The sequence below is a fragment of the Rana temporaria genome, chromosome 6 (genome assembly GCF_905171775.1).
Source record: "Rana temporaria chromosome 6, aRanTem1.1, whole genome shotgun sequence".
Taxonomy (NCBI): Eukaryota; Metazoa; Chordata; class Amphibia; order Anura; family Ranidae; genus Rana; species Rana temporaria.
In genome coordinates this window covers 136,748,745-136,767,275 of record NC_053494.1, presented here as the reverse complement: position 1 = coordinate 136,767,275, position 18,531 = coordinate 136,748,745, and the positions used below count along the sequence as shown (strand labels likewise).

The 18,531-nt window shown below is 44.4% G+C and overlaps 1 protein-coding gene across 1 annotated transcript; it reads left to right on the top strand.

The window, feature by feature from the left end:
- Positions 1-1,562: 1,562 nt before the first annotated feature.
- LOC120942680 (translocon-associated protein subunit beta-like) lies at positions 1,563-2,426 on the top strand. The gene is given in 2 exon segments (XM_040355619.1): positions 1,563-1,827; positions 1,829-2,426. Coding segments are annotated over 2 exon segments (552 nt in total). The 5' UTR covers positions 1,563-1,575; the 3' UTR covers positions 2,129-2,426.
- Positions 2,427-18,531: the final 16,105 nt, after the last annotated feature.

Genomic DNA, 18,531 nt, shown 5'->3' with positions numbered 1-18,531 from the left:
AACATGCTATGCTGACGTATGTTGCTAAAGGTAAGCTCATGAGGAATCTCGTGCAATTACCTAAACTTCAGAAAGTATTTACTAGATCTCTAGCCAAACATCAATAATAGGCATGTCAAACTCAAGTCTAAGGAGGGGGCCACACTACAGTAATTCATAATGCAACTGTAGCACTACCCCGTAGGAGCTGCTGGTTTAGATTTGGGCCTGCCGTTACCTTACCGTTCACCATGTTTGTCCTAGGGGTCCTTGTTGAAGAGTTACAAATGTCCACAAACAACACTTTGTTTCTTTTTCTTTAAGGGTTTTATAAACAAGTTCTGTCAGAGGGATGGAGGGGTAGGGAAGACGCCTTGCTTTGCGGACCACAGGTATGATCTTGGATCCAGAGGACAAATCGTTTCCACACTGGATTCAGCGACCACCGGATAGGCCTCTCTCACTGACCTAGCAGCCGGTGCGAAGCTCGTTCAAAAGTCTCTGCCACAGACTTGATGAATGCCGTAGAGTCGTTACACAGTCCTCTGCTACAGAATCATGTAACCACACATACACCTTGCAAAGTTCCAAAGAAACTACACAGCTCACAGTGCCAGAATCTTTCAGCCAAACCGGCCACACTGTGAGGTAGATTGGCCAGGATCCATCCTCTCATTGAATCCTCAATTGTTCGGCTTCTTCCTGCAGAGAAGACAGCACAGGACCATCCCTAGACCAGTAGGCCCCAGAAACTCCCGGGCCTACTCTCAGTAGCGGAGCCTCGGGCCAGCTGGCCCGAGACCAAAAGGCTGCTAACACATCCCTGAGGCCAGGAGGGCCATCGGGTCAGGATCGGAAGACCCTGCCAGAACCAGGGCTGTGGAGTCGGTAGATAAATGTTTTGACTCCTAAATGTTCCGACAATCTAAATTTAGTAGGAGTCGGAGTTGGAGTCGGTGCATTGTTTGCCGACTCCGACTCCAGGTACCCAAAATTTCCTCTGACTCCTCGACACCGACTCCACAGCCCTGGCCAGAACGGTGTTTGTCCCTTAAGTACCCCTCCCCAGAATACACAGAGGCGGGGACCACACCACTGGGCTGTTTCTGGGCAAGAGGCACCCAATACACCCAGCCCAGCCCAGTCCAACCTTGACTCCAGGTGACAGCGACATCCACAGTCAGGTGGAAGATGCGCAACGCAGCTGAACTGGAACAGAAACCCATAATTTGCCATAAAATTCTGAGCTAAACTACAGCTCAGATAACTAAATTTACTAAATTTTGCCTACTCAACAGGAGCAGGGCGCTACACAAATATTATGTTATATTAGCAATCTAAAATGGTGGAATAAACAAACAAATTTCGTAGTAGCCAGGAGAGAGGATTAGGAAGCTCCATGGCAGTGTTATTTTCTGAGGCTGACACTTTCTTATAGCAATCACCTTCTTCTCTGTGCTAATTTGTGTTTGGCCCATGCTATAGTTAATATGTTCCAAAACCTTCAAGGGAGACAACTCATTGCCTGCACACCACCTTTAGGGAAGGTATATATATTTTGCTAAAAAAAGACAAATGAGTCAGGAGTGGAGAGAGATGAAGACTTTACTGGTTGCGTTTGCGGTCCTGCTGGCCCTCGGGCACTGCGAGGAAGGTGCGCGGCTCCTGGGCTCCAAGTCTCTGCTGAACCGATATGCGGTGGAGGGGAAAGACCTCACCCTGCAATACAACATCTACAATGTGGGCTCCAGCGCGGCTCTGGATGTGGAGCTCTCAGACGATTCCTTCCCCCCGGAGGATTTCGGGATTGTGGCCGGCGTGCTGAACGTGAAATGGGACCGAATCGCCCCCCGCCAGCAACGTCTCCCACACCGTGGTCCTACGTCCTCTGAAAGCCGGCTACTTCAACTTCACTTCCGCCACCATGAGCTACCTGGCCCAGGAGGGGGCTCAGGTTGTGGTTGGATACACCAGCGCCCCGGGACAAGGAGGAATTCTGGCTCAGCGTGAGTTTGACCGCCGATTCTCCCCCCACTTTCTGGACTGGGCAGCCTTTGGGGTGATGACTCTGCCCTCCATCGGGATCCCCCTCCTCCTCTGGTTCTCCAGCAAGAGGAAGTACGACACCCCCAAACCCAAGAAGAACTGAGACGCCGACCCTACTGGGACTCTTCTACCAACCGTTGTCACCACACTACGCCACAAAATCAATTCTCATCCTGGACGAGCCCCCCCCCCCCCTCCTGAACATCCAGCCGGGTCATCCATTCTTTTTTGTGAATGGTAAGATGACTCTGAACACCGGCAATGAATTCGGATCACGCTGCACCTCTTCTACGAGGATCGCTGGTGGTGAACGGCGGTCAGTCAAGTGATGAAGATCGGTTCTGTCCAGGGTGCTGAACCTACAAATTCGGACTTTTGATGACTTTTTTTTTTCTTTTTAAAGTTGTCCCACACTGTGCCAGCAGAGAAACCCCCCGATCACCCCGAGTCATATCGTCCCCTCTGCGTTGTCTGGAGCGCCGACGGATTTTACCGGCTAAGGAGACATCACTGTCTGTAGGATCCCGAAAATACCATTGTGACGGGCGCCGGCTTCTGGGAGCGTCCGCTATATTCAGGGAAATTTTTATGCCAAAACAATGGAGGGTTTTTCTAATAAAATTTAAATAACTAAAAAAAAAAAAAAGAGGACAAATGGCGCAATGATGGACTAGCACACCACTGGCACTTTAAACAAAACAGTAGGTATACAATGTACAAAACCCAGTTTCTATTGCAATTATGATTTAAAAAGATTAAACACAGTTAATTGATAATAAATGGCTTCAGCCAAACACTAACCATGAGTGAAAGAATGTTTTTGTGTTATTATTCATATTCTCTGAAAAATGGTGAAAGAAATCATAAATGTAAACTTATGAGCACAACTGTATACTTTACCACTTGCTCACCTGCCGCAGTATATATACTGCGGCAGGTCAGCTCTCCTACGCAAACTGACATACCCGTACGTCTGTCAATTCATGTTAAACTGCGGGGGCGCCTTCAGGTCCCGCGGACTCTATGTGCGCTGGCCACCCGCATTCACAGTGAGAAGAGGCAGAACGGGGATCTGCCTATGTAAACAAGGCTGATCCCCGGTCTGACAAGGGACAACTCTGAGATCTGCTGTTCACCAGGGAACACAGTTAACCCCTTGATCACACCTAGTGTTAATCCCTTCCATGCCATTGTCATTTATACATTGATCAGTGCATTTTATAGCACTGATTAATGTAATAATGTCACTTGTCCCCAAAAAGTGTCACTTGGGGTCAAATTTGTCCACTGCAATGTCCTGCTAAAAATCGCAGATCGCCACCATTACCATAAAAAAAAAAGTCTATCTTCTATTTTGCAGATGCTATAACTTTTGCGCAAACCAATTAATATACGCTTATTTTTTTTTACCAAAAATATGTAGCAGAATACATTTTGGCCTAAACTGATAAATGTTTTTTTTAATATATATTTTTTGGGATATGTATTACAGCAGGATGTAAAATTTTTTTTATTTTTTTTAATAGTCTGTATTTTTTTTTTATAGCGCAAAAAATAAAAACCGCACAGGTGATCAAATACCAAAGGAAAGCTATTTGTGGGAAAAAAAGAACATCATTTTTTTTGATTGGTACTTGTGGTGCAACAGGTCTTAAATGATCCGTGATCCGAGCGGGTCACCATATGTGTCCTTTCAGTGAGAGGAGACCGATGGTGTGTCCCTTGTACATAGGGACACCCATCGGTTACCTCCCCCAGTAGTCAGTCCCCTCCCCCCACAGTAAGAATCACTCCCAGGGAACACATTAACCCCTTGATCACCCCCTAGTCTTCCCTGCCAGTCACATTTATACAGTAAGCAGTGCATATTTATAGCACTGTTCGCTGTATACATGTGGATAGTCCCAAAAAAAGTGTCCGATGTGTCTGCTGTAATGTCGCAGTCCTGACAAAAATCACAGATAACCGCCATTACTAGTAAAAAAAATGTCATAATTCTATCCCCTATTTTGTAGGCGCTATAACTTTTGCGCAAACCAATCAATATTGCGATTTTTTTTTTTACCAAAAATATGTAGGAGAATACGTATCGGCCTAAACTGAGAAAAAAAATATAAAAAAATAAATAAAAAAAACTGGGATATTTATTATAGCAAAAAAGTAACAAATAATGTGTTTTTTTAAAAATTGTCGCTCTTTTTTTATAGCGCAAAAAATAAAAACCGCAGAGATGATCAAATACCACCAAAAGAAAGCTCTATTTGTGGAAAAAAAAGAACGTAAATTTTGTTTGGGAGCCACGTCGCACGACCGCGCAATTGTCATTCAAAGAGTGACAGTACTGAAAGCTGAAATTTCACCTGGGCAGGAAGGGGGTATATATGCCCAGTAAGCAAGTGGTTAAAAAACGACTGCAGAGATGAATTACGCTTTCTTGTAGAGCAGGGGTGCCCAACCTTTTGAAGTGCGAGTGCCAGTAAAGCAACTTGGTAACCGGTTGCGGGCCACAATAAACGGTGCGGGCGGTTTGCAGGTCCATGTCTGCTCTGCATATGCAGAGTGGACACGGACACAGCCCACTATACTCTTTTTTAGCGGATCAGATTTATCGGTAGGACACAAGTCGGTTTACTTCTGCCACTCTTTAGAGGTGAATGGAGGGTCCAATTGGGTGGACCGACCATGAAAAAAAAGGGGGCCCAAAGCTACTTTCACACTGATGCGCTGTGATTTACCAACGCAGTGTACCTTTGGCTTTCCTGCACTTTGCAATAGACTTCTATTATATTCTGCATGTTTGGTGCATTTTCAGAATGTGTATGGCTCAGTGCAGGTCACCCGCAGGTGCGCTGCTCTGCATCTTCGGGGTCAGTTTGAAAGCAGCCCAGTAACCACTGCAGAACAGATATGCCTATATATATATATATATATATATATATATATATATATATTACACATACACACACATCAGAGGGCTCTGCGGGCCACTGGTTGGGTACCCCTGTTGTAGAATAATGTCCTCTCTACTTTGCACGTGTTGCCAATGAGAAACAGAATTAAAAGCTTCTTTGTAAAATTGTTTTGGGGAGGTGTGAGCTTTTTGACTGCCATTATCTCTGTAATTGCACATTTTAACTTCCCTGCAACAGCAAGTCTCTTGTGACGATATGTAATCACTCAGCAGTGACGCCCCCAAGTTGAACACCCTTAATTTTATTAGTGAAATTGATCCACTCATGGCTCAGCTGCCGACATATTTTTAGCGGGCACAACACCAGAATCAGAGTATAGCTGTATAGGATTCTTTTTATTTATTTAAAATAAGGCTATTCCCAATTTTTAAAGCAGAACTAAAAACTTTTTTTTTTTTTATAACACAATCCTAGCTACATATTAGGAAACATATGTGCATGCTTGCAAAGCTGTGAATTCCTTTAATTTCCTTTTTTATCACCAGCAGTTGTTAATCTGCTTTTTTGGTCCTGCAGATCCTGGGCTGTCCTGGTCCTGGGATGTGTCACTGACTGTAAACCTTCAGTCTTTTAGTCTAATTATGAGATCTGAGGTCTTTTTGACCCCAGATCTCATATTTAAGAGGACCTGTCATGCCTTTTTTCTATTACAAGGGATGTTTACATTCCTTATAATAGGAATAAAAGTGATCAAATTATTTTTATTTTTTTGCAGTGTAAAAAGTAATAAAATAAATGAAAATAAATAAGAAAACAAAAATTTTTTTTTTTTAAAGCGCCCCGTCCCGACGAGCTTGCGCGGAGAAGCGAACGCATACGCGAGTAGCGTCCGCATATGAAAACAGTGTTCAAATCACACAAATGAGGTATCGCCGCGATCGTTAGAGCGAGAGCAATAATTATAGCCCTAGAGCTACTCTGTAGCTCAAAAAATGCAACCTATAGAATTTTTTAAACGTCGCCTATCGAGATTTTTAAGGGTAAAAGTTTGACGCCATGCCACGAGCGGGCGCAATTTTTAAGCATGACATGTTGGGTATCATTTTACTCGGCATAACATTATCTTTCACAATATATAAAAAAATTGGGCCAAATTTATTGTTGTATTATTTTTTAATTCAAAAAAGTGAATTTTTTCCCAAAAAAGTGAATTTTTTCCCAAAAAAGTGAATTTTTTCCCAAAAAAGTGATTTTTTTCAAAAAAAAGTGCGCTTGTAAGACCGCTGCGCAAATACGGTGTGACAAAAAGTATTGCAATGACCACTATTTTATTCTCTAGGGTGTTAGAAAGAATATATATATAATGTTTGGGGGTTTTAAGTAATTTTCTAGCAGAACAAACTGTTTTAGTCCTGCAAACACCAAATCTGAAAAACACCTAAGGTCTGGAAGTGGTTAAACCATGCCCTATAATTTAACCACAGTCTCCAAGCAATCCCTGTAGTATTTGAGTGCCCCACACAGCATTTATGTGATGTGGCAAAAAAATAGAAAGAATTAATGATATCCATAAGTTTTAGATAAGACTGCAAAGAAAGGAGCAGAAAGCGTGCTGGTAAAAACTACCCAACTTGTTATAATTTCTCTAACTGTGAGGGCTGAACACCGATTACCCTAATCCATGCTAAACAGCATTGGTGGACAAAGCTCCGATTGTTGGCTATTGTATTCTGGCAACTAGCACCAGCAGCTGTCAGAACACCCGAACACTGGCTGCAGTCATTGTTTGGTTGACTTTTCAAACTTAGTGATGTCAACAGGGCCACCCATGGTCCAGACTTCAACACGGTAAGAACTCACCGCTCTAGGCAAACCCTTTATTGAAGTCAGATAAAATCCAAATGGTCACAAACGATCACATAGATCCAGAGGAACAGGACAAGGCTTGCATTATATCACACCACAAAAGGGTGCTTAACCATGGATGTCTTATCCTGTTCCCCTGGGATCTATGTGATAGTTTGTGACCACTTGGATTTTATCTGACTTCAATAAAGGTGTCTTAATAGACTGTGGCCGTCCAGCCATTTTTTGCTCTTTCCAGGGCCACTAATGGCTTCAGCAGATTTCCAGTCTGGAATGGAAGTTGTTGCTGCTGTTCACTTTGTGTAAGGGAAACATTACATCACTTTCCTCAGTCGCACACACCTACTTCATCAGCTTGGAGCAGAATTAATGGAGGTTTCTGCTAGATGGCATGTTTTTAACCACTTGCCGACCGCCGCATGCACATATATGTCAGCAAAATGGAAGGGCTGCGCAAAGGGCATGCTCATGAGCGTGCCCCACAGACTTGATATCCGCTGGGTGCCCGCGATCATCTCACAGAGTAGCAGAACGGGGAGATGCCTATGTAAACAAGGCATTTCCCTGTTCTGCCTAGTGACATGACTGGGATCTACTGCTCCTTGTGATTGGGAGCAGTTATCGCGGTCATGTCACTGGTAGCCCCCCCCCCACAGTTAGCATCACTTCCTAGGACACACTTAACCCCTTCATTGGCCCTAGTGTTTAACCCCTTCCAGTGTCATTTACACAGTAATCAGTGCATTTTTATTAGGGCTGTGGAAATTGAAGATTAATTATTCGATTAATCGTAAATTTTTTTGATTTGTACTTGTGGTGCAACAGATCGTAAATGATCCGTGATCCGAGCGGGTCACCATATGTGGATCTGCACACCACGTGATCCACGGAGCTCCGCTGCTGCCTGGGCCATAGGAACGGACGCGTCTTCGGCCTAGCTCCTGGAGCGGTGGCCATCTTGGTCCACCCGGCGGTGGCCTAGGTGAGAGACAGAGATTACCACTCCAGGCAGGTCTTGTTGGGTGCAAATCTTCTCAGGAACTGAGGGTGCTAGCAATGCACATGGCAATTAAGAACAAAAGCTATGAGTTAACACTAAAGTTAGTGTGAAACACGTCAGCTGTCCTAGGTTTCGTTGCTGTGACTTGTAGTGCCTGTTTCCAGTTTTTTACATTAAAGTTACGTTGGATTGGAGTGTGGCTGTCCTGATAATCTTTTGTTCTGGCGGCCTAGGTGAGCCTAGAGTGGCGCTCTGAAGTCATCACTGCTCGTATTCGGCCAGCTTCTCTGGTAAGACCAAGCAAGCACTAATCTTCCTATAAAGTGGGGGAGATGTCTGTGAATATTACAGTGGGGGTGATTGTGGATATTACAGTGGGGAAGATGTCTGTGGATAGTACAGTGGGGGAGATGTCTGTGGATAGTACAGTGGGGACTATATATGGGGGTGATCCAAAAAATGTATGTGCGTTATTATTAATCAAAATAAGTTGATTAATCAATTTTAAAAAATAATCTATTAATCGAACAAGAAAATTGTAATCAGTAACAGCCTTAATTTTTATAGCACTGATCGCTGTATAGATGACAATGGTCCCAAAATAGTGTCAAACGTGTCTGATGTGTCCGCTGTAATGTCGCAGTCCCAATAAAATAAAAAAAAACCACAAATCGCTGCCATTTTTTATGAAAAAAATGCCATAAATCTATCCCTTATTTTGCAGACACTATAACTTTTGCGCAAACCAACCAATATACGCTTATTGCGATTTTTTTATACCAAAAATATGTAGAATACATATCGGCAGAGGTGATCAAATGCTGCCAAAAGAAAATTTTGCAACGTCACACAACCGCGCAATTGTCAGTTAAATCGATGCAGTACCGTATCGCAAAAAATGGCCCGTCATTGGGCAGCCAATTCCTCTGGGGCTGAAGTGGTTAATACAGACTCAGAAAATAAAGTTTTCCCAGGCATATGCATGCATGCTTTATTCCTAGTTATTTTACAGGGATTATATGAATAAAATAAAAAGTTGAGCTCTACCTTTAACAATGCAAGGTATCTGTATTTCTATATGAACAAAATGTATAAACCAGTTTACAGCTTGGCTGAACAATGCATAATTCTAACTCCGGTACTGGGTTCATAATAAAAAGAAAAACTGAACATTTTGTTCCATTTGCTTTGGCAGTTCACCTAAGTATTGCAGTGTGCACATATTTAGGGATTCCCAGATAGGAAATGTATCCAGTGTAAGACAGACTTGTCCATACGACGTGATGCGTGAAATAACCAGAGTGATTTATCGTACCAGGTCAATTCTACTTTCAGTGATGTAAAATATGTTACATATGTTCTGCAAAACCCAAGTATAAAGCCCCTTTCACACTGGGGCAGGAGGTGCGGTGGCGGCATAGCAGTACTATACCGTCGGATTTGCCGTGGGATTCGGCCGCTAGCAGTGCGGTATTAATCCCCGCTAGCGGCCGATAAAGGGTTAATACCGCCCGCAATGCGCCTCTGCAGAGGCGCATTGCGGGCGGTATTACCGCGTTTTCCCATTGTTTAAAATGGGAAGGAGCAGTATACATACCGCTCCAAAGATGCTGCTTGCAGGAGATTTTTTTTTCTCTACTGCCAGCGCATCGCCTCAGTGTGAAAGCCCTCTGGCTTTCACATTCAGAAGGCTGGGTAGGAGTTTTTCAGGCGGTATAGCAGTGCTATTTTTAGCGCTGTACCGCCTGAAAAACTCCTCAGTGTGAAAGGGGCCTAAGCCCCACAGAGACAACTATTAAGAGCACCCCTTATATACAAAGAAATACCTAAGAGCATCCTTTGAGATTTAGTTCATGTTGTGAAGATATATCGCTGACAGGCTATGCCACACAAGATTAGTTTGTTATGACTGATAGAAAATGCTTGGCGGAAGCAAAGAGGCCTTTTAAAAGTGTAGTACCACACCAGTCACTATATTTGGTCTCCCACAGTGCACAGAACAAAGAAATGCAATTATTTTAGTGAATATAAACTGATAAATACCTTTTCTCATCAGCAGTTAGAGCAGTCTTATGACTTCTTCTATCAGTGTCCAGCCAAGCACTGGTTAAGGTTTCGGACTGACCTATGAGACTGCAAGACCCCCGACTGTCTATACCAGGGGTTTCCAAACTTTTGGACACCCCTGGGGCCAGATTTGATGAAGTGAACATGCTCGAGGGCCAACCATTTTACCCGCCATTTTTTGAACCATTAAAATTCGGTCTAAGTGTGTTAGTTCGAGCACTAATACATCACCCAACAAGAATTCTGTTGGCTGTGTGTGGTGAAGAGATGAGCTCAGGCATATTATTTGGATATATCGTATTTATTGGCGTATAACACACACCTTCACTTCAAGAGGGAAGTTTCAGGGAAAAAAAAAAAAAAAAAAACTAAAAATGTGTAAATAAAGAACTGTGAAACAAAATAAGTGTCAGTGCCCATCTGCAGACCCCCAATTGCTAGGAATGCAGTACCCACCATTGCCAAGAATGCAGCACCCACCATTGCCAGGAACGCACCCACCATTGCCAGGAATGCAGCACCTATCATTGCCGGGAATGCACTCACCATTGCCGGGAATGCATCACCTATCTCTGCCAGGAATGCACTTAACATTGCCAGGAATTATCAGCATGCTCAAGTTTCCATCTGCAGCCAGCTTTTAAATTTTGCCGCCGAGATGTCCTGTGTATTCGGCTCCCCTTGCAGTCCCGCCTCTTGGCCCGGCTTCTATGATGGACATAACACACGTCCAATGGCGGGACTGGGCGTGACTACGACCTCCTCAACCACAAACAGCAGGGATCGGGTGATAAATACAGTATATCTTTTGTGGCCGGGGGCCACAAAAGATATATATGTGTAGATAACCAGGCGGGCCATTCAAAACTGGCCACGATTGCCCCACGAACCAGACTTTGGACATGCCTGGTCTATGCAGTGCTGATTGGCCCTGTGCTGATCACATGCACTCTCCCAAGAAATGAAAAACCACTCTAAAAATACATACCAAATTGAGCATATGCAGCCTGACTCCATAGGTCCTGTGTTATCAGGGGACCGTGGAAGGAGGGGAGGATCAGAGAAGACAAGATCAAACAACCTTTTTACACAATGTAGAGGATTAACCCCTTAGGTTCCACAGTGAGTATAACAAGCATGCTTTTCTATGTGTGGGTTAACCCTGCCTCCTCTCCACTGCTATAGGACCCCCTACCCATAAATTTGAGTTCACCTCCATAGACAGCGTTCCTTTTCTGTCCTCCTCAAGTGGACCATACGTCACATCGTTCTGTGCATGTCCAAGGATATCCGTCAGACCGGTACTGGTTGTGCAGTGCATCCAGGGCCCAGCTATGAGTGGGCGAGTGGTTTCAGGCAGTTATTTTTCCCATATGGTGTAAGGGATGTGGCCCAGGGTACCAGGATAGACGATTGGACTGGCTGGCAAGGTCTGAAGATTTCATAATTTTGTCTATGGCAGACTGTTTTTGTGTGTCCGTCTTAATATTCCCTTACTCCCCATCTTGTTCGTTCGTATACCGGCGTCTGTTGAAAGCTTCTGTGCTCCAGGGCGCCACTGCACTTCCTGGTCCCGGTTTGCCGTACATCTGCGCAAAGCCGCGGAAGGGTCAGAGGCCGCACAGGCGCAGTATGGCCGGTCTCTTCGGCGCGCATCAGAAGACCAGCCGTGACGTCATTCCGGCGGGGAATTTAAACCGCTGAAAATACCTATACAGGTGGGATAACCTGTGGGCAATAGCGGCGGCATCCCAGAGCCTTGGTTTTGCTTGGGCAAGGTAAGCCCTGTGCTAGTGAGAAGATTTTACTTTTTTATTTTCTTAAAAGAGAAAGTAAAAAAAAAAAAAAAAAGTATAAGTTTGTATTTTAATTCCTTTTTCTTGTGTGTTTGTTGTTTTGTTATTACTTACCTTAGCCAAAATTAAATGGTCTGTAGGATCCTGTCTGTTTTCTTCCTTATCATGGACTCATCTTCACCGCCGTGTGGCTAGCCCTCCCGCACAAGGTATGTGCGGAGGGGTTAGGGGGATAGTGTTTGTTAGTGCGTATCATGCTAGTGGTTGCTAACGTTTATCTTGGTCACCTTCTTTCCCCTACCTCGGTCTGTACGGTTTCATTACAGCCCGGCCAGATCAGTTCATCGGTCACAAGACAGGGACCTTGCCAGGCCACAGCATCATCATCACTCATCTCTAGGTCCAGATGCGACACTCCGTCTGGGACCTATCACAGGGGACGTTCCCATTCCTCCTCTAGTCACCGCTACCACCACCACTATAGTCGCTTTGACCATAGAGCATACTGGGGATGTAAGACCAGCGTCCTGGAGGGCAAATCGCTATGCGATCTGTGTTATGCCTGAGCGGTTAGTGAGAAAGACGGAAAAACAAAACCTTGAGTCTATGAAGGAAATAGACACCTCCCACGCGAGGAGCCAGTCCACCACCTTGTCTGGCTTCCAGCCTCGTGATGCCTCCCATGATTCCGCGCATAGCGAGACTAGTTTATGTTGGGCTTCGACTATGCCTTAGTCTCTCCACTAATCAAGGCGGTTAAGGAGACCCTAAAATTGGAGGATACTGCCCGCCCCCAGAGGAAGCTTTTCAAACAATTGGGGAAAGAACGTTCCAACTTTCCACTTCCCTCTGGGCTGAAGGACCTTTTTGAGGAAGAATGGAGCAAAGGGCATAAGAAGGTGTCTATGCTAAACAAAACCTCCAGACTATATCCCCCCTCGTTGATGCAGCAGTCATGCGCCTAGCGAAGCATGTTACCTTTCCGCTAGAGGATACGGTATATTTTAAAGATGGCCTGGAACGCAAGATCGACCAAGATCTCAAAAGGATCTATAGCTTGGCCGGAACGGCCTGCAAACCAGCCCTAGCCCTCGCAGTTACTTCCAAAGCTATGGAAGCCTGGGTAGAAAATGTGGATTCCGTTCTGAAAGGAGTCTCAGAGGAGCTAGCACAAGGTTCGGCAGTGCAAGAGCTTAAACTAGCAGTTGCCTTTTTGGAAGCGGCATCAATTGACCTCATTCGTCTGCTAGTTGGATCGATGTTATCTTCAGTCACGGCCAAACAAGCATTATGGCTGCACCCTTGGCTTGCTGACCCAGCCTCTAAGCAGGCATGGTGTAAAATCCCCTTTGAGGGGTCATCCTTGTTTGGTAACAAACTGGATAGCACCATTTCAAAAGCCACAGGTGGGAAGTCAGGGTTCCTTCCCCAGGACAGGTGCCTGTTTAACCAAAGAAGACCTCAGCATAGACGCAGTACAGAAAGCTCGAGGGAAGCGTGCTCCTATAAACCCGGACGGGATTTCAGGAGAAGTTGGAATTGGAACAAAGGACAGTCATCCTTTCAAAAGTCTGTCAAGAAACAGACTCCCGGTGGGCGTGAGCCGACAAAATCCTTTTGAGATTGGGCCCGTCCAGGCGGGTCGGGTAAAGGGCTCGCTTACATCTCTTCCGGCACGTCTGGGTGGCCTCGATCTCAGATTACTGGACCATCAAAACGGTCACCACAGGTCACACGTGGTCCTTCACCAAGATTCCTCCCCACAGACCAATGTCCACCTCATTACCACGATCAGAAGAAAAACGACAAGTTCTGCTGTCATATGTGAACGCTCTGATAGATCAAGGAGCAGTATATTCCCCCCTCTTTCTAGTACAGAAAAAGAATGGCTCCTGGCGCCCGGTGATAGACCTTACTTTTCTCAACAAATTCATAAGGCACGAGAAATTCAAGATAGAATCACTCTCAACCATCCAGAAAATAGTTCAACCAGACTAGTTAATTTCAATAGATCTAAAGGATGCGTATTTTCATGTTCCAATGGCAGTATTCCACAAATATCTTTGGTTCCAGGTCGGACAAGAGCACTTGCAGTTTATATGCCTTCCATTCGGAATGACTACTTCTCCAAGAGTCTTTTCAAAGGTTCTTTTGGCAGTCGTGTCTCTTATCAGAACACAAGGGGTAAGACTACCACTACCTGGACAACCTGTTAGTACTATCTCAAGACAGGCAGCAACTACTAGTTCACAAGGAACAAGTGATTTTCACACTAATGGAGTTGAGATGGCTCCTAAACCGAGAGAAAAGCCAGCTAGAACTGACCCAGTGCCTAATCTATCCCCTGTGACGACGTCTTTGTGAGGCAAAACGATCGTCGGGAGGTTGATGCGCTGATGTCTTCGGCCATAGGACAGGTGTCCGCTTGCCGGCCGGCTTTGTTTTTAACCGTGATTTTATTCAGATGCTTTGTAAGTATATCTGATTTTTTATATTAAAACACTTTGCATACAATATTATGCAAGCATTTCTTCCCTCGGTACTGAATGAGACATACGCTGAGAGTGAGGTGATAGTTTGTAAAAGGTAGACTTTAATCAGCATAAGGTTAATCCACTCACATTTATGTGGAAGGGACAGGCATGGTATAAGTAATGTCAAAGAGACAGAGTCTTCGGCCGTGTAAGTCTCCTGATGACAGCTGTGTCTTTTCCGACAGATGGAAACGCCGGCTACCGAAGGTGTTCTAAGCCTCGTTCTGAGGCTACAGGGGAACAGCAGGCTGCACGGGATGAAGTCATCAGAGGTGGACACGTTTCGTTAACAGGTGCACTTGGATGTATTGGCAAGTCGTGCTCCTTTGTCAACAGACATGTCTGCTGACAAAGAAGCGCGACATGCCAATACATCCAAGTGCGCCTGCTCACGAAACGCGTACACCTCTGATGACGTAAAAAACAATCAATACACCAATATCAATGGTGTATTATATCCTGTTCATACTCGGTCACTAAGAGATTCCTTTTCTATATTTTGCAAAAAACCTGTGATTCTGCTGCTCTCTATCTCCACCTTCTGTACATGTCATGGATTTCGCAGCTGTAGTGGCAACTCTGTACATGCCCCGTTTTCAGTGAGTTTCTATGCTGAGCATTCCTCCCGATCACATCTGTGCAGCCCATGTCACTATAGAGTCACATATGTGGGAGGGGGAAAGGATCACTGCTCCAGGTGGACATATGGAAAAAAGGAATCGCCTCAGAATTGGACCACCAGGTGCAGGCTAAGCATATAGCAATTGAGGCACGGAAAGTTTCTGGACAGCCGCACTCCGAAATATAGCCTTTATTGTTAAAAATCTAAAATACAAGCCACAGCAGAAATGGGACAAACTTCTTGCTGCGTTTTCACTGTTAAGTGTGAAACTTGTCAGTCGCGAGTGTGGCTGTCCAGAAACTTGTATACACGTTCGGGAAAACCGAGAACCTGCTCGGTAGCTTTTTCCCCCTACACACGGCTGGGTTTCCCGACAGGAAAACTGCCATGAGAGCTTTGGTTGGGAAACCTGGCCGAGTGTATGCCCCACCGCAGTGTTTCCCCATAGGGAAATTGCCGGCTTAAAAAAACACTGGGAATCCCAGTGGGAAAAAAAAAAAACATTTTTTCCCGCTGGTTTTCCTGTCAGGAAAACTGATGAAGCATACACACAGCCGGGATTTCCGGGCCAAAAGCTCTCATGGCAGTTTTCCTGCCAGGAAAACCGGTCGTGTGTACAAGGCATCAGAGTCACATATGTGGGTGTGTACACAGTGGTAAATGAAAGCCCACTCTCTCCCTCCTACTCAATGCCCACTAACCAGCCAAACACAATGGGGGTGGGATATTACATCTTGATTGATGGAGGCTTCATCTCCCTCTTATTCTAAGACAACAGCTGGAGGAGCAGGACACAGCCTTGTGAATGCCAAACATCTACCCACACCATGTTATTTTTAGAAAATAATAGATATGATTTGATTTCAAATATTTATTCGTATGACAATTTAAAACAGTTTATTGATATTATTACTCCATATTCCAAAGGCTGTTTTTGTTTTTTATTTTGAACATGTGACCAGCAGCAGGGGACTAGAGGCTCCACCTGCTTATATTTCCCTGCAGACAGGCTGGGAAAGAGCTGGGTCATGCGACAGCTGTATATCGATTAGGAAAAAGGTACTTAGATTTTTTTTTCTTTTATTAACATAATTACAGTACCATCATCCACATACATAAATAGAAGGGGCAATGTAAATAAAACAGTGCATGTTTAGTATCACTTTAAATAGCAGTTGCAGTAACTGTCTAGCACTGAATCATAAAAAAAAGCCTATCCATGGTGAAGCTTGGTGGCTGGCCACTACTGCCTTTTAATTTGACAAATACTAGTTAACTTGACCTCCTTGCCTTAATACATGGGTGTTCAACCTGAGACCCTCCAGCTGTTGTGGAACTAGAAGTCCCATCATGCCTCTGCCTTTGGGAGTCATGCTTGTAACTGTCAGCCTTGCAATGGCTCGTGGGTTTTGTAGTTCTGCAACAGCTGGAGGGCCAGAGTTTGAGCACCCATGCAAGCAAGCAGTAAGGAGTTCTGACTTCTCTCTTACCGATCTGTATGGTTGTGAAGTCCATGACCCAAATTATAAAATGAAGTGGGTTAGCATAACAGCCAGACAACTAACATTTTAAGAAAAGGGTTAGCATTGGCAGCCCCCATTTGTCACTCAGGAAAGGTTTTCTTTAATAGTTTTAGTGCATATTAATGTGCCCAGAATTGAAGGCAGTGCCGTAGATGCAGTTAAAGCACATTTCTCAATGCTGCCACACTGAATCACCAGAATCAGGACTCACTTTAGGGGTCTATGTGAACAGACTTTGGGCTTGTGTCAATAGCATTGCTTTGAAATCCATTTGAGATGCTTCCAAGATAAAAAAAAAAAAAAAATAATTCACCTCAACTGCTGCATTTCTATACAATACCATACAATAAAAGGCAGTACTTTTTTTATTTATCCTTCCAATATCAGAATTTCCAACACATATGCCACCGTTTAATCTGACATGGCAAAACAGTTTGGTGTATGAGCAGTGCACAACATTTACACAATTGTCGCAATTTTAAAGTATCCTATTCTTATTTATTATTGGAGCATGTTTTATTTAGATTGTCTATCTGGGGTGACTGTTTTGATTGGTTGTCAAAGGTCATCTCTTCAAGAGCCAATATACTATGAATCTAATTGCATTGAATTTTAAGGCATATGGACAGCACAGTAAATAAAACCCTGAGATTTTTCAGTAAATTACATAAGAGCATTCCGTTGCAGTTATAACAAAAACTGACCCGTATACAAATGTAAGAAATCAGATTACATAGGATCCCAATAACAAAAGCTTTTCTGTGCTGCCATAGTGATAAATCTGAATTAGGGCCTACTTTAAAGCTTAGTTTACACTTGTGGTTGGGGGAAGGCAGGGGGGTGGCAGTAAATACACTCCTTCCTGTCTGTGCATCCCTTTAAAAGGTTCTGAACGTGGGGGTGGGAAGGATCAGTGATCATGTGAACAATGATTGGCTATCACAGTATCGGAAGCATGTCTGACTGGCTACCAATCATTACTAGGGACCTAGAGCTGTCTTTGGCAGCTCTGTCTCTGTAGAGTAAAAAGGTCCGGACAGCTGCACTCCAAAAGACCTGCTTTATTAACAGGTGGTTAGTTGGAAGTTGAACTCATCTGGAGCAGATGCCCATGATAAAGCTCTGTCTTTGTGCTGGGAGTAGGCAGGGGCTTCCCAAATATGCGTGTGTGGGTGGTAAAGCCCATCCTTTGCCATGTAAGACAGTTGGCAACAGGTTCAGCTGCAAAGATTAACCTGTTGTGTTTGGCAAGTAGTCTTCAACTGAATGGGGCCCACGCTTCAACTGCCTGGAACTGTGTGTAATGCATGCAGTTATGGTGCAGGTTTTTAGAGGGCAAAACAAATGGCGAGGAGGCGAGACAAGTGTAAACAAGCCCTAAATGTGTCAAGATGGATGCAAACAAGCCTGAAGCAGCAGCTGCACCCAATGTGGTGCATTACAAGCATGAACTCATATACATCCTCAAACATAAGTAACAGGTCTGCCAACACCACTTTATTTAGCTGAGAAAATACCCGGTGACCGTAATTTTGCTAATGGAAACTGAAGTATCTATTATTAAAATGCATCTAATCAAACTTTCAGCTCTATGCACATTGTTTGTGTCATTTCACTTAGGTACAACATGGACCAAAAGGCAAACGTTCACTCTCTTAGAGCCAGTTCACACAGGGGCAACACGACTTCCAGCACGACTTTGGGAGGCAACTTGGACACGACTTGAGTATGAATCATCAGGCAACTTCAAGTTGCCTCCAGGACAGTACAAGGCAACTTCAAGTCGCCTCCAGGACAGGAGGCTTTCCAGTGGCCAATCAAACAACAATCAGCTCTGTGTGAGGGAGGGAGGGGTTTACCTGAGAAATGCATGTTATCTTCCTGTATTGTTGCATCAGTTAAGACAGTGATCAGACTTCTGAGGCAACTTCCATTGAAATCAATGGGTACAAGTTGCATACAAGTTGCCTACAAGTCGGATTGAAGTAGTACAAGAACCTTTTCTGAAGTCGGAGCGACTTCAGTAGTGTGTATTAAGACGGCTCCATTCACGTCAATTGATTTTCTCAACCACACGACTTGGGGCAATTTCAAGTCGGATCCCAGGTTGCCCCTGTGTGAACCGGCTCTTACTTGTTTTGTTAATTTCACTCATCTTTACCCCCACCTCTATTTCAAGAAATAGC